This window comes from Marmota monax, unplaced genomic scaffold (genome assembly GCF_021218885.2).
Source record: "Marmota monax isolate L192 unplaced genomic scaffold, Marmota_monax_Labrador192_F-V1.1 WCK01_AAM20220418_F8-fsc00051, whole genome shotgun sequence".
NCBI lineage: Eukaryota > Metazoa > Chordata > Mammalia > Rodentia > Sciuridae > Marmota > Marmota monax.
The window spans coordinates 8342946-8355273 of record NW_026695202.1 but is presented as its reverse complement, the minus strand read 5'-3'; the positions used below and the strand labels follow the sequence as shown (position 1 = coordinate 8355273).

The window sequence follows — 12328 nt, the reverse complement described above, 5'->3', positions numbered from 1 at the left end:
GGCCATCGCTGCTGACCCCTGCAGTGCACGCCCTGGACAGCCGACATGTGCTCGCCCCTCTGAACCACAGTGGTCACAGGGGACAAGGCTGTCTGTGAAGACACAGAGAGGCACCTGGCGTGGCCTTGGTCACTGCACATGGGTTCTGTGTCTGCTGAAGGGGGTCTTATTTTATCCTGTCGTTCTCAGCATGTCACAGCCAGGGTCCGACAAGTTGTGCATGGGACAGAGAGATGACAGATGATGGATAGGCAGAGAGAAGGTGGGAGGAGGGAGGAGGAGGAGGGAGGAGGAGGAGGGAGAAGGAGGGAGGGAGAAAGAGGAGGGAAGAGGGAGGAGGAGGAGGGAGGAGGGGGGGGAGGGAGGAAGAGGGAGGAGGGAGGAGGAGGAGGGAGGAGGGAAGAAGACGAGGGAGGAGGAGGGAGGAGGAGGGAGGAGGGAGGGGGAGGAGAGAGAAGGGAGGAGGAGGGAGGAGGAGGGAGGAAGGAGGAGAAGGAGGGAGGAGGAGGGAGGAGGGAGGAGGGAGGAGGAGGAGGGAGAAGGAGGGAGGGAGAAAGAGGAGGGAGGAGGGAGAAGGAGGAGGGAGGAGGAGGGAGGAGGGAGGAGGAGGAGGGCGGAGGAGGAGGGAGAAGGAGGGAGGGAGAAAGAGGAGGGAGGAGGGAGAAGGAGGAGGGAGGAGGAGGGAGGAGGGAGGAGGAGGAGGGAGGAGGAGGAGGGAGAAGGAGGGAGGGAGAAAGAGGAGGGAGGAGGGAGAAGGAGGAGGGAGGAGGAGGGAGGAGGAGGGAGGAGGAGGGAGGAGGAGGAGGGAGGAGGGAGGAGGAGGAGGGAGAAGGAGGGAGGGAGAAAGAGGAGGGAGGAGGGAGAAGGAGGAGGAGGAGGAGGGAGGAGGGAGGAGGAGGGAGGAGGAAGAGGGAGGAGGGAGGATGAGGAGGGAGGAGGAGGGAGGAGGGAGGAGGGAGGAGGAGGGAGGAGGAAGAGGGAGGAGGGAGGAGGAGGAGGGAGGAGGAGTGAGGAGGAGGGAGGAGGAGTGAGGAGGAGGGAGGAGGCAGGAGGGAGGAGGCAGGAGGGAGGAGGGGGAGGGAGGAGGGAGGAGGGAGGAGGGAGGAGGGAGGAGAAGGAGGGAGGAGGAGGGGGGGCCCGTGACATATAGAGAGATGAATGGGCGGTTGTGGCTGGTGCCCGTGGCTGTGGAGGGGGTGCCTGTGGCTGTGAAGGGGGTGCCGGATGCATACTGAGTCCCTGTCCCTGCGCTGGGCTCTCTGGCAAGGCCACCAGCCGTCCTCCCACTCAGTGAACACGCGGGGCCCAGGAGCTGCGCAGGGGACAGAGCGGAGCCCCTGCCCCTCGAGACCAAAATGGGGCCTGGCAGCCGGCTCCCAAGGCAGCTCTGCCACCAGCCGCTGTGTGACCAGCTTCCCCTCCAAGGGGCCTGGTCCCTGGTGGGGTCTGCGAGAGCCGGCCACTGTCACGGGAGAGCCTGGGGACGAGGAGGCACCAGCAGCCGGGCCGCGGGCAGCACCTGTGCACCTGAGGCCAAGCACCCCTGAGGAGGACCCGAGCGCCACTTGGCAGGGCCAGGAGCCCCCCCCCGGGGCACACACTGCACCGGGCTCCTCCCACCCGTCCTGGGTGGGCGAGGGGCGTCCAGGAAAATGGGCAGGGCGTGACTGAGGAGGCTGCCAGGGTCAGGGCAGTCCTGGGGCCAGTGGGCGCCGGTGCCCAGCTGGGGAGGGACCGGGAGGGCGCGTCGGGTGTCACGGCGCTGGCAGGGGCCTGGCTGTGCCCTTCCCGCTGGCTCTTTTCACACCAGCCCTCCCCGTGGCCTGAGCTGTCCTGGCCCTGTCCACAATGGCACCTGCCCCAAAATAGCTCCCATGTGAGGCAGGAGAAGGCAGAGATCAGACCCCGCGGAGGGGAGGGGGCGGGAGCGCGGCACAGCAGCGGGTATAAAAGCCCATCAGGCCGGCAGCCCCCAGCCGAGCCAGGCCCCAGCACCCAGGGCCACAGCACCCAGGGCCACAGCACCCAGGGCCACAGCACCTGCTCCTTCTGTCCTCAGTACCATGGGACTCAGCGACGCGGAATGGCAGCTGGTGCTGAACATCTGGGGGAAGGTGGAGACCGACCTCGCCGGCCATGGGCAGCAAGTCCTCATCAGGTAACGGGGAGGGACCCCGGCCCCGCCGCCCCCCAGAGAGCTCAGACATGGTTGAAGGTGAGGGCGGCCCTAGGTAGACCAGTAGGCTCCGGAGACGAGGTGGTTTTCTCTGCCTCAAGAGTCAGGGACCCGGCTCAGGAGAGGACAAGCACCCATCCCGGCTGAGGTCAGCAGCCGGGGAAGCCCTGAACCCATCGGGGGGAATCTTAGAATTACACACAGAGCTAGCCAAGGCCCTGCACCGTCTTGTCTCACCACTTCAATTACTAAGGGGACCCAGAGGGGAAGGATGTCCCCAGAGCCACAAGCTCATTAAAGTCCATGAAATGTCAAAGCTAAGGCATGACTTCCAAGGGGAGTCCCGTTGGGATGCATACATGGATCTGTTGCAGAGCAGCTGTGTGACCTTAGGGAAGATACTCAACCTCTCTGAGCAAACGCTTTTCCCCTCCATGGGGGGACAGTCTCCTCCCCTCTCAGATGACCTTTGGCCTCCCTTGGATTTGGGTCCCCTCCTGCCTGCTGGGGAGCAGCCCCGCAGCCAGCAAGGTTATCTGGGAGCCCTGGTGGTAGGAAGGAAGGCGCTCCCCTGTCTCTGTCCCTGTCACTGGCAGCCACTGCTGGGCTGCAGCGGGCCCCACCTGAAGGACAGGATGCTCCCCGCCTCTCGTCCACCCCCGAGCCACCGAGTTTCTGTGTGGCCTTGGAGCAGTCCCTGGCCCTCTCTGGGCTCTGTTTCCCTAGTGGTTGAGTGAGGGGTTGTCTTCTGCCCTGTTCTCAGGACGCAGGGCTGGCAGGAGCCGCGAGGGAGACGGCAGAGTGGCCCGGCCCCCCAGCAGTGACTTGGACATCTTGAAGGGGACTCGGGTGTTACGTGATCTGGAGACCTTTCCTCCCTTCCAGGGCGCATCAGAGAGGCCTGCCAGGGGCCAGCGGCCAGTGGCCAGCGGCCAGCAGCCAGGGGCAAGACACCACGCCCAGGCTGGCCCCTGGCAGGCCCCAGCGGGCGCAGCGCCCTGTCTGTCTTGGGCTGGCACCTGGCCCGCTGCCCCCGCCTCTTGGAGCTTGGGGTGCAGGGTGGGGCTCCTGGGGGGGACGCCAACTGTCCAGGACGTTGGCCTCGGGCCCCTGGTCTCGCTCCCTGACCTTGGCAAGGTCACGCCTCTCTGCCCGCGAGCAGTAGGTGGACGGGGCCTGAGCAGCAGCGGCCACGGCTTCTAGCGACAGGCTGGACGCTCACGGGAGCCGGGGCCGGGCCTTCAGAGGCCAGTGTCCAGCCACCCCAGCCCCGCGGCTCCCGCCCGGCCCCTCCTGCCTGCTCACTCTGAGCCCTGGGCTCCGGTCGGGACGGCCTCGGGGCCTCCCCTCGTCTGTTCATCTCCACGTGGCGCCTAGGGCCACCGAGGGCCGAGCCGCGGGCCCCTCGGCCACCCGCCGGCTCCCCTCCTGCTCACTTCACTTTGCATTTCTGTTGTTTAAGTCGTGCTGGTGGCCACGACTGCTACCTTACAGGGAAGGGACAGCCCGGGAGCGCCAAGCAGTCAGGGCCACCTGAGGGCAGACCCTAAGATTCCTGGTGACGATGGCCACACGATAATGACGGGATGATAACAGTGACAACGAAGAGCAGGAGGCAGACAGCAAACATTTATAGAGCGCCTACTGAATGCCAGGCCAGCGGGAGGTGCGCCGTATGTAGGCCTCACAACAACCTTACGAAGTCAAGGTTGTAATCACCATGTTTAACAGAGAGGTTAAGTAACTTGCCCGAAGTCACACAGCTAGTGAGATGGGGGCTGGGATTGAAGTTCAGGACCTTCAGTTCAGCCTCCCTGCTCTTAGGACTCTGCTCTCTTGCCCCGTGGCCTTGCCAAGCTGGAGATGGGTTCCTGCCCCCTCTCTGGGTCTCCTGTTCCCATGGAACGTGAAGGGTTTCCGTGGCTCAGCAGAGGGGGTGACGCTAGGACCGAGGACGTGACCAGCCTCTGGGCCACTGAGGAAGGTGCCCGGTCGCCCCTGCAGGTGGCGTCCTTGGTCAGTTTCCAAGGTGCTGCCCGGGGCTGCCGCGCTGCAGGACCCGGGGCTGATGGGGCCGGAGGCTCCGCGGTGCCAGGGTGGTTTAGCGGAGACCCGTGAGCTCTGCCCTCGCGCACCACCCAGGAACCGCGGGCTCCTGTGTCTCTGCTGCTGAGCGGAGGGTGGAGCGTGGGAAAGGCGTTTGGAGGTTGAACGATCATCTAGACCAACTCTGTTGGCAAAGCTCAGAGAGGCTGAGTGACTTCTTCGGTGCCACACAGGACCTCCCACACAGGGCCAGGCCAGAACCTGGCTTCCGTGATTCTGTCCCCTAGACATTGGGGGACTCTCCAAATGCCCAAGACCCCTGCTGCCTCAGGCGCCCATTCCTTGGCCGGCTCCTGTCCCAAGCAATCTCCCTCAGTGACCTTGAGCCTCCTCTGTGGGTGCCAAGTCTTGCATCGTCACCAGGAATCCAAGGGTCATTGTCACCAGATAATAATAGTCAGTGGCTCAGGGACCCTTGGAAGAAAGGTGCCAGAGACAAGCCGTCAGTGACGCATGTGGCTTTGGAAAGGGTCCCGGGTGACGTAGGGATGTTGGTCATGGCTGTGGACAAACTGGCGCTCTGGGGGCACAGGCTCCCGGGGGAGGCGCTGCCCCCGTCCCCGTGGGGTGCAGGTGGCGTGAGCGCTGCGTGCTTGGCCGGGGGACACTGACGTGCACCTCTGTGCCCATGGGTGTGCCCGTGCTCACATGCAGATTGCACTTCGGTGTCTTTGTGTGACATGGACAACCCCCAGCCAGCCCCTCAGGCCTCCTGGGCCTCGGTCTCCTCACCTGTCAAATGACCTGCCTCCCGAGGCTTTTTAATGAGATGCTATTTGCTCACACTCGGAAGACACACCCAGGCCACCCCGCATGGGTGAGCACGATGGGAACCCGTGGGGACCCGCGGTGCATGGGGTGTGGTCTACCTGCACCCCGGGAAGCAGACTTGGCCACTGACTCCCCCTGGCGGGGTCGCCGGTACTCCAGCCCGGGCGCACGCACAGCCTGTCCTTGGGGAGCGCTCCGCAGCCCTCAGCTTCCCCGAGGCTGGGCTCACAGGCCAGGACGCTCACCCCAAATCAGAAGCCACCACGCCCCACGCTGCAAGGTCAGGCTGCCGAGGCTAGACGGGAGCTGGACCAGGGTCACAGTCACCAGCTGCCCGACCACAGGATGAATGGGGCGCACAGTCCCTATGAAGAGGAGCTGGGGGCTAGAGCTGACCACAAGCTAAGGAGCTCACTAGGGAGGAGACTCGGGAAACCAGACGGCATTCTCAGGGGGAGAAGAGGACTCAGAGCTCCGCCCCGGGGACCCTGGGACAGAGACCTCAGGGACTGGGTGCTTCCCAGGGACCACTTTGTGGCTCAGACTGCAACCCAGAGTGTGACCCCAGGGGGTTGCCAGGTGCCACCAAGCCTGAAACCGCAGAGGAGGGACCTGGGGGGAACAGAAGGCTCCAGATGGGAGGGGGCTGCGGGAGACGGGGCCTCCCCAGCATCTCGGGTATGGCCCAGGAGAGAGGCCGGGACATGGTCCAGCACTGGGTTGGGTCTGGGCTTCGCCACCAACCTGCGTGGGACCCGGGCCCGTCACCTGGCTCTGTGGTCCCCATTGTGCGTGGTGGAACGGGGGCTCCCTCCGCCAGGGGAGGCCCCCTCCACCCCCACCTCCTGCAGCAGGAAGCCAGAGCGGGTGGCTCAGGGCCCCCCGGGGGTAGGAGAGGGACGGGGGGTGCAAGGAGAGCCACAGGGGCACGGAGTTGGCTCAGGAGTGGGACCCCCGAGGTCCCCAGCGTGTGGAGGACTGCTCTGAGTCACCCAGATGCAGCTGTGACGTCACCCCACTGGGCCCCTCTCCCCAGCTGTGAAGGCTGATGATCTGGTGGCCCTGAAGGGAAACCCAGGCATGGAGCCCAGCAGGGGCCTGGCCAGAGTGGGCACTCAGCCACCAGGGCTTCCAGCCCCGGCCCTACTCTCCAACGCCCTGGGCAGGGCGGGCAAAGCTGGATGGAGTGCCACGTGGCACTGTGCTTTCTACCCCTGGGCAGGTAGTATCTCACTTAAGCTCCCATTCCCCGGATGAGGAAGCAGATGCACAGAGAGGTGCAGTGAATTGCCTGAGGTTGCACAGGTCAGACTAGACTCAAGTCCGGCCCCCTGCAGGCCCCACTGCACATGCCCACAGCTGACCCCAGCCCTCCGTGTGTCCGCAGTCTCTTTAAGGGGCACCCTGAGACCCTGGACAAGTTTGACAAGTTCAAGCACCTGAAGTCGGAGGACGAGATGAAGGCCTCGGAGGACCTGAAGAAGCACGGCACCACGGTGCTCACGGCGCTGGGCGGCATCCTCAAGAAGAAGGGGCAGCACGAGGCGGAGATCAAGCCCCTGGCCCAGTCGCACGCCACCAAGCACAAGATCCCCGTCAAGTACCTGGAGGTAGGGCCGGCGGGCGGGCAGGCCGTGAGGGCTCGGCGTCCAGCTGGGCCTGGCTCAGGGGCGGCCCGTCCTGCTCCCTGGACTCGGTTCCCCTCTGGGCACCGCGTCTCCTCCCCAGCAAGGAGGGCTGAGCCCTGAGGGTGCCGCTCCCCAGAAGCCCGGCCCCGCCCGCAGCCCAGTCAGACGCAGGCTGGTGGCCCCAGTGGCCAGCTGGGTGCCACGTGGGGGGCAGTGGCCCACTCAGAGGCCCCGCATCTTCACAGGTGGAGAGAGCCCTGAGCCCTGGGCAGAGCCGCGGGGGACCTCCTGAGCTGGGCTGGGCCGAGGGCTGGCGCTGGGCTCCGGTTCTGCCTTCATGGCCAGTGCAGCAGGGGACTGGGGACGGGAGCTTGGGGACACCTGCAGACAGGTGCATGCTCTGATGGCAGCCACCAGTCAGGACAGGCTGTGCTCGACACTCACCTGGGCCACACGTTGGAATTCTCACAAGTGACACCCTCGGGGTGGGGACTGCATTCCGCGTCTTCTTTTCCTTCCGGATAAAAAAAAAAAATCCAGAGGTAGAGAGTTCAGACCCAGTGTGGGCCGTGCCGTCGCCAGGGGTCCGGGCTCAGTCCTCCGCGCTGCCATCTTTAGCCTGTGGTATCCATCCTCAAAGTGGCCTCATGGCCCAATATGGCTGCAAGAACTCCACCCACTTTATCCATATTCCAAACAGGAAACAGAAAGAGAGAAGACTCCCTTTTGAGACGTTTAAGGGGTTCTGGGGTCTCATCTAACACTTTTGTAGATATCTCATTGGCCACAAGTTAGTCTTGGCGGTCGGCCCGGAGAGCTGGGAAACATAGTGGGGGAGAGGGGAGAGAGAGATTGGCAGGCGAGGAGCAGTCTCTGCCCCAGGCAGGGACACTCCTCATTAGGAAACTGGGGGCTCAGGGTAAGCAGCCTCCTGGGGTCCCCAGGCCCATGGGGCAAGTCAGCTGCTTCGTCTGCACCCCACCCAGTGTCACTTTGTCCTGGTTCCTGTCAAGGCACCTGCCGGGCTGTGTCATCACTAATCTCTCCCCCAGAGAATTTCCACATCCAGCACCGTGAGCGGCTGGGACGGCTGAGCCCCGGGGGAAGGGGATGGGGGGAGGCACTGACCCGGAGAAATGGCCCCAGATCTCGGGCACCCTGTCCTCCGACTTTGTCTTGAATTTGTGAAACTCAAGGTGAACTTCGCCCTGTCTCCCTGGTGCCCAAGGCGGGAGCAGCGGCCCTGTGTCTGGCCCAGGGTGTCCTCTGGGTGCCCCCCCCGCCCTGCCCTTGGCATTTCACCCTGGGCCTGAGACAGGGAAGGGCCAGCTGCCCTTGACCCGCCTCCCTCTGGCCCTGGCAGCCGCCAGTCCCCACCCCCTCCTGGTCCCTGCTGGGCTCTGCCATCCACCTGCTGTGTGACCTCAGTCTGGCCGCTTGGTTGGCTCCTGTCAAATGTCACCACTCGGTGCTGGGCCAAGGGCGTGGCTGGGATCAAGCCCTGGTTCCCTGTGGAGAGAGCACAGGGCGCTCCCCGCCAGCCCAGGGCACCGCTGTCCCGTCTCCTGGTGGGGGGGGCACTGATCTTAGCCCCCCCAGGACAGGGTCCCTGCGGCCGGGCGGACAAGGCCCGGGCAGCAGCGGGAAAGGTAAAGAAGGAAAACTGGGGCCTCAAAGCAACAGCCACCGCAGGCCACCAAGAGCCAAAGCGGACTGGGCACAGCGGGAGGTCGTGCCCCTGGGTTCCACGGCTGAGACCTGGTGACATCTGAAGCCGAGGCCCGGCCTTTCCTGCCGGCCCTGGCCTGTGGCAGTGGGGAGCAAAACTCCACCCGCCCTTCCTGGCTCTGACCGACATGTGGCTGCGCCCCCAGGCCTCGGTCTCCCCCGCTGTGACGCGGTGGTGGTGGCACCTGTCTCCTAGTGGCCGTGACACTCCTGGCGGTCACCCAGGATCGTGCCTGTGCACAGCGAGTGCTGGGGAGCGGCCTGGAGTCAGGGGAGCCGTGATGCCGTCTGGGCCCTGGCCACCCGATGACCAGCACTCCCCTCGTCCCTCCCCCCAGTTCATCTCGGAAGCCATCATCGAGGTCCTGAAGAGCAAGCACTCCGGGGACTTCAACGACGCGGCCCAGGCCGCCATGCGCAAGGCGCTGGAGCTGTTCCGGAACGACATGGCCGCCAAGTACAAGGAGCTGGGGTTCCAGGGCTGAGCCCCGAGGCGGCCTGGGGCCCCGGGGCAGGGTGGGCACCGAGGGCCGTGGCGGCCGAGTACAGTGTGTGTGTGGTGTGTCCGCTTGCTTAGGGGAGGTGGCCGGGAGGCAGCCGGTGGGTGCCCCAGAGGAGTGTCACCGCCCTGGGAACCGGCCATCATGGCCTGCTGACCGCAGCCGCTGGGCTGGGTGGCCTCATGTCTCTCTGGCCAGATCCCATGGCAGCTCCCTCCGCCCTCCAGCCACCTCTCCTCCCTCCCCGAACCCCAGAGCCAGCCATCAGCCCCCCGCTGCCTGGATTCTCTGACCCCTCACCTACAGATGTCCCTTTGTGAGGGGGGAAGCCCGGGCAGTGGGGGCGGCCAGGTTCCTGGGCACGCATTGCCTCCGGGATCGGGGTGACCCTCCTGGTTTTAATAAAACACTTGCAACCTCTCAGTCTGTGCCTGGCCTTGGTCTGTCCCAGAGTGAGGGAAGCGCCCACCCGCAGCCCAGGAGGAGATGGGGAGGTAACCCTGCGGTGGCGACCTTGAGGGGGGAGGCCCTGGGGAGGGACAGGCCCAGGCGGGGCCCAGGGAGTTGCAGGGAGGACCACAGCCTGAGCCTGGGGGCTGGGTCCGGAGACGGCATCCAGCAGCCGTGACCTTGGCAATGCGGGGTCAGCGTCAAGGGCACGGGCTGTGGAGGGACAAGGGAGGAGATGGTCACTGTGGCCACAGCCTCAGCAACATGATAAGGTCACCAGCCAGTAAGTGGCAGAGCTGGCGCGGAGGCCATCTGCACTTTTCCTCTCTGGCTCTCTTCTGACAGTTCCAGAGAAGCCTTTTCAGCCTCCAGGTTTCCTGCAGAACCCTGGGGCCACGTGCCCCTCCGGGAGCTGTTGGCCCTGAGCTTTAGATCTACAGGTTCAGGCAGGAGACGCAGGTCATTTCTGTTTTGTGTTCAGCGTCACATCTTCCCCTGGGCATTGGGCAACGAGACCCATTTTCTGGAACATAGGAGCCAAAGGGGAAGGAAGAGGGTTAGCTCTCAGAGACCCTGGGGGACGAGGCTGGGGTTTTGGAAACCACCCTGCAGCGTCCACTCTGCAGCTTTCGAGCAAATACCACACCCCAGGCCGCGACTGGGACCAGGCCACATGCTCTCTGCCCTCAGGAAGCTTCCAGATTTGGGAAGGAGAGGGAAAGAGACCACCTGGGCCTGGTGGGGCCTGGCGGGGACCCTGACAGGCAGAGGAGGAGAGTTTGGGGCGCAGGGAGCCGTGGAAGGGGGAGCGCATGGCTTCACTCAGTGGCACACCGGTGCCTTCCTGGAACACGCGTTTGCTTTGGCCCGCGATGGGCCAGGCCTTGGGGACCCAAGATTGAAAGGAAAGTGAGGAACCGGGAGACGGCGAGCGAGAAAGGAAAGACGAGACCAGGCAGAGCCACACGGAGTTCCTCTGTCAGAGCTGACAAATCAAGGCCACCTCTCCCCAGACGGAGAGAGGCACCGTGGGCTGGGGGCTCGGGCTTCTAGGGAGCAGCCTCAGGGATCAGAGCCGGGTGGGTCCTGATGCGGGTGGTTAAGGGGGGGTTGGTACGAGGGGGTGGGGAGGCTTTCTCAGAAGGGCCCTCGGGTGGGAGAGCGGAACTTTTCCTTAAGATGTCGGCTGTCACTTAAGATGGCCGTCCAGATGCTAAGCAAGGACCTCACATTCCCCCCTTTTTGTTTGTTATTGGGCCCCTTAAGGGACAGGGGCGTAGATCAATCTTCTGTAGCTTCTTCCTGCTGGGAAGGGGCGGCGTCTGGACCCTTGTCAGGGCTGCGGGTGTCACTGAGGCAGTGGTGAGGGTCAGGAGGTGCCGGCGATGCTGACTCCGAGGGTGAGGGTCCAGGGTTTGGTTACAGAGACTTTGAATCTGGCCTTGAGTAAATCTAGTGACGGGGGCAGGATCAGCCGAAGGCCTGTGGCGAGGAGAGGTCAGGAAGGAAGTGCCCCTGCAGAGGGGGTTCTTAGCCAGTCCCGGGGACAGGGGAAGCGCAGGCCTGAGGAGATGGGAGGTAAAGGGCATTAGGAGTTGAGGTTCCCTTGGTGGAAAGGAATCCTCGCTCCTTCCAGACAGCGGAGTGGAGGGAAGTGTGGGGACAGCGTGTTGAGAGTCCGGGTGGAGGTGGAGGGGGCTCCCTTTGCCACGGTGAAGGCTCTGATGAGGGCGGCTCCTGCAGCCTGCTGAGTGGACGTGTTGCGGGGAGGGAGCCGCTTCCCAGCCAAGGTGGGAGACCATAGCATCCCCTGCCCCACGAAGTCCCTCCTGAAGGAAGGAGGAGCCGTCTGTGGACCACGTGCCTGTGGCCTGGAGCAGGGGCCTCCTGTGTGGGAGACAGAGTGTCAATGAGGAATGGGTGAGAGGAGGAGAGGGGAAGGGTCCTGAGGAGTGGGAGGAGAGGAGGAGGGTTCAAAGGTGGAGAGTCAGGCTGGATCTTCCACCAGGGACACCTGTAGAGACCACAGGTGATGGGGGTGAGGAATGTAAGCCCTTGTGGGTGGGGAGTTCATAGGTGACGGGGAGCAGGGTGGTGAGCGGGCCCCAGAGGTGAGTTTCTCTGACCCATTGGAGTAATTAGGATTCCAAGCTCTGAGGAATCCTTCCACACCCAGAAGGGAGAGAATTTCTTCCTTAGTAGAGGGCGTTGGTGTATTAGCGATAAGGCCCTTTCTGTCAACCATAATGGCTGTGTGGGGGTGCCGCAGTCTGGCTGGGCACAAATCATGAGCCACTGAAGCAGGAACAAACTTTATTTCTGAACTCCACCAGCACACTCCACACACGCTCCTGGGAACTCCTCCCTAACGCCACGCTGCTCGTCCAGGAGCCAGCAGCCGGAAATATCCTCCGGAAATCCCTCCTCCTGCACTTCCCCAACCAATGGGAACTCTCTGGGAATCCCCGGGAATCCCCAGGAGAACTCCAAAGTAGCGTGAGAACTGCAAAGTAGCGGCCGAGGCGGATAGCAATGCCTCGCCTGTCAATCAATACTATTGGCAAAATGCCAGGGGCCATTCCGACTCAGCTGTGGCTCTCAGCATGTGGGGTCAGGAGGAGGCCTAGGTACGTACCTTGGATGGAGAAACCCTCTAGCCACGGAAGAAAGGCAGTTAAGAAGTCTAGAGGTGTCCTGATGACTGACCTCAAAGGAGGGACTGCAGAGAAGGAGGTCATCAACATACTGTAGCATGTTGGGCTGAGTGGGATGGAGGTGTTGTGGGGACAGCCGAGGCAGGGCACCCAAGACAGCAGGAAACAGTTTTGTTTGGCTGCAGCCAGGTTCAGAGGGCACAGCTTTTGCTGTAATCAGTCAAGCCCCTGAACCCCGAGTTCAGGGAGTTTCGGAGTTTTATCCCCAGCGTGTAAGGGGAGGGGCTCAGAAGCTCACAGTCTGCAGAAGTTCAC

At 63.7% G+C, this 12328-nt stretch overlaps 1 protein-coding gene across 1 annotated transcript; it reads left to right on the top strand.

Moving 5' to 3' along the window:
• Window positions 1-1955: 1955 nt before the first annotated feature.
• Mb (myoglobin) lies at window positions 1956-9332 on the top strand. Its single transcript, XM_046429752.2, has 3 exons — window positions 1956-2158; window positions 6441-6663; window positions 8748-9332. The coding sequence occupies exons 1-3, from the start codon at window positions 2064-2066 to the stop codon at window positions 8892-8894; spliced, it is 465 nt and encodes a 154-aa protein (XP_046285708.1). The 5' UTR covers window positions 1956-2063; the 3' UTR covers window positions 8895-9332.
• The last annotated feature ends 2996 nt before the right edge of the window (window positions 9333-12328 follow it).

Excerpts from the sequence above, each read along its gene's own strand:
- Mb (XM_046429752.2), top strand. The coding sequence starts at position 2,064 with ATGGGACTCAGCGACGCGGAATGGCAGCTGGTGCTGAACATCTGGGGG. Across the intron at positions 2,159-6,440 it reads GGGCAGCAAGTCCTCATCAG|TCTCTTTAAGGGGCACCCTG; the intron begins GTAACGGGGAGG and ends GTGTGTCCGCAG. Across the intron at positions 6,664-8,747 it reads TCCCCGTCAAGTACCTGGAG|TTCATCTCGGAAGCCATCAT; the intron begins GTAGGGCCGGCG and ends CCCTCCCCCCAG.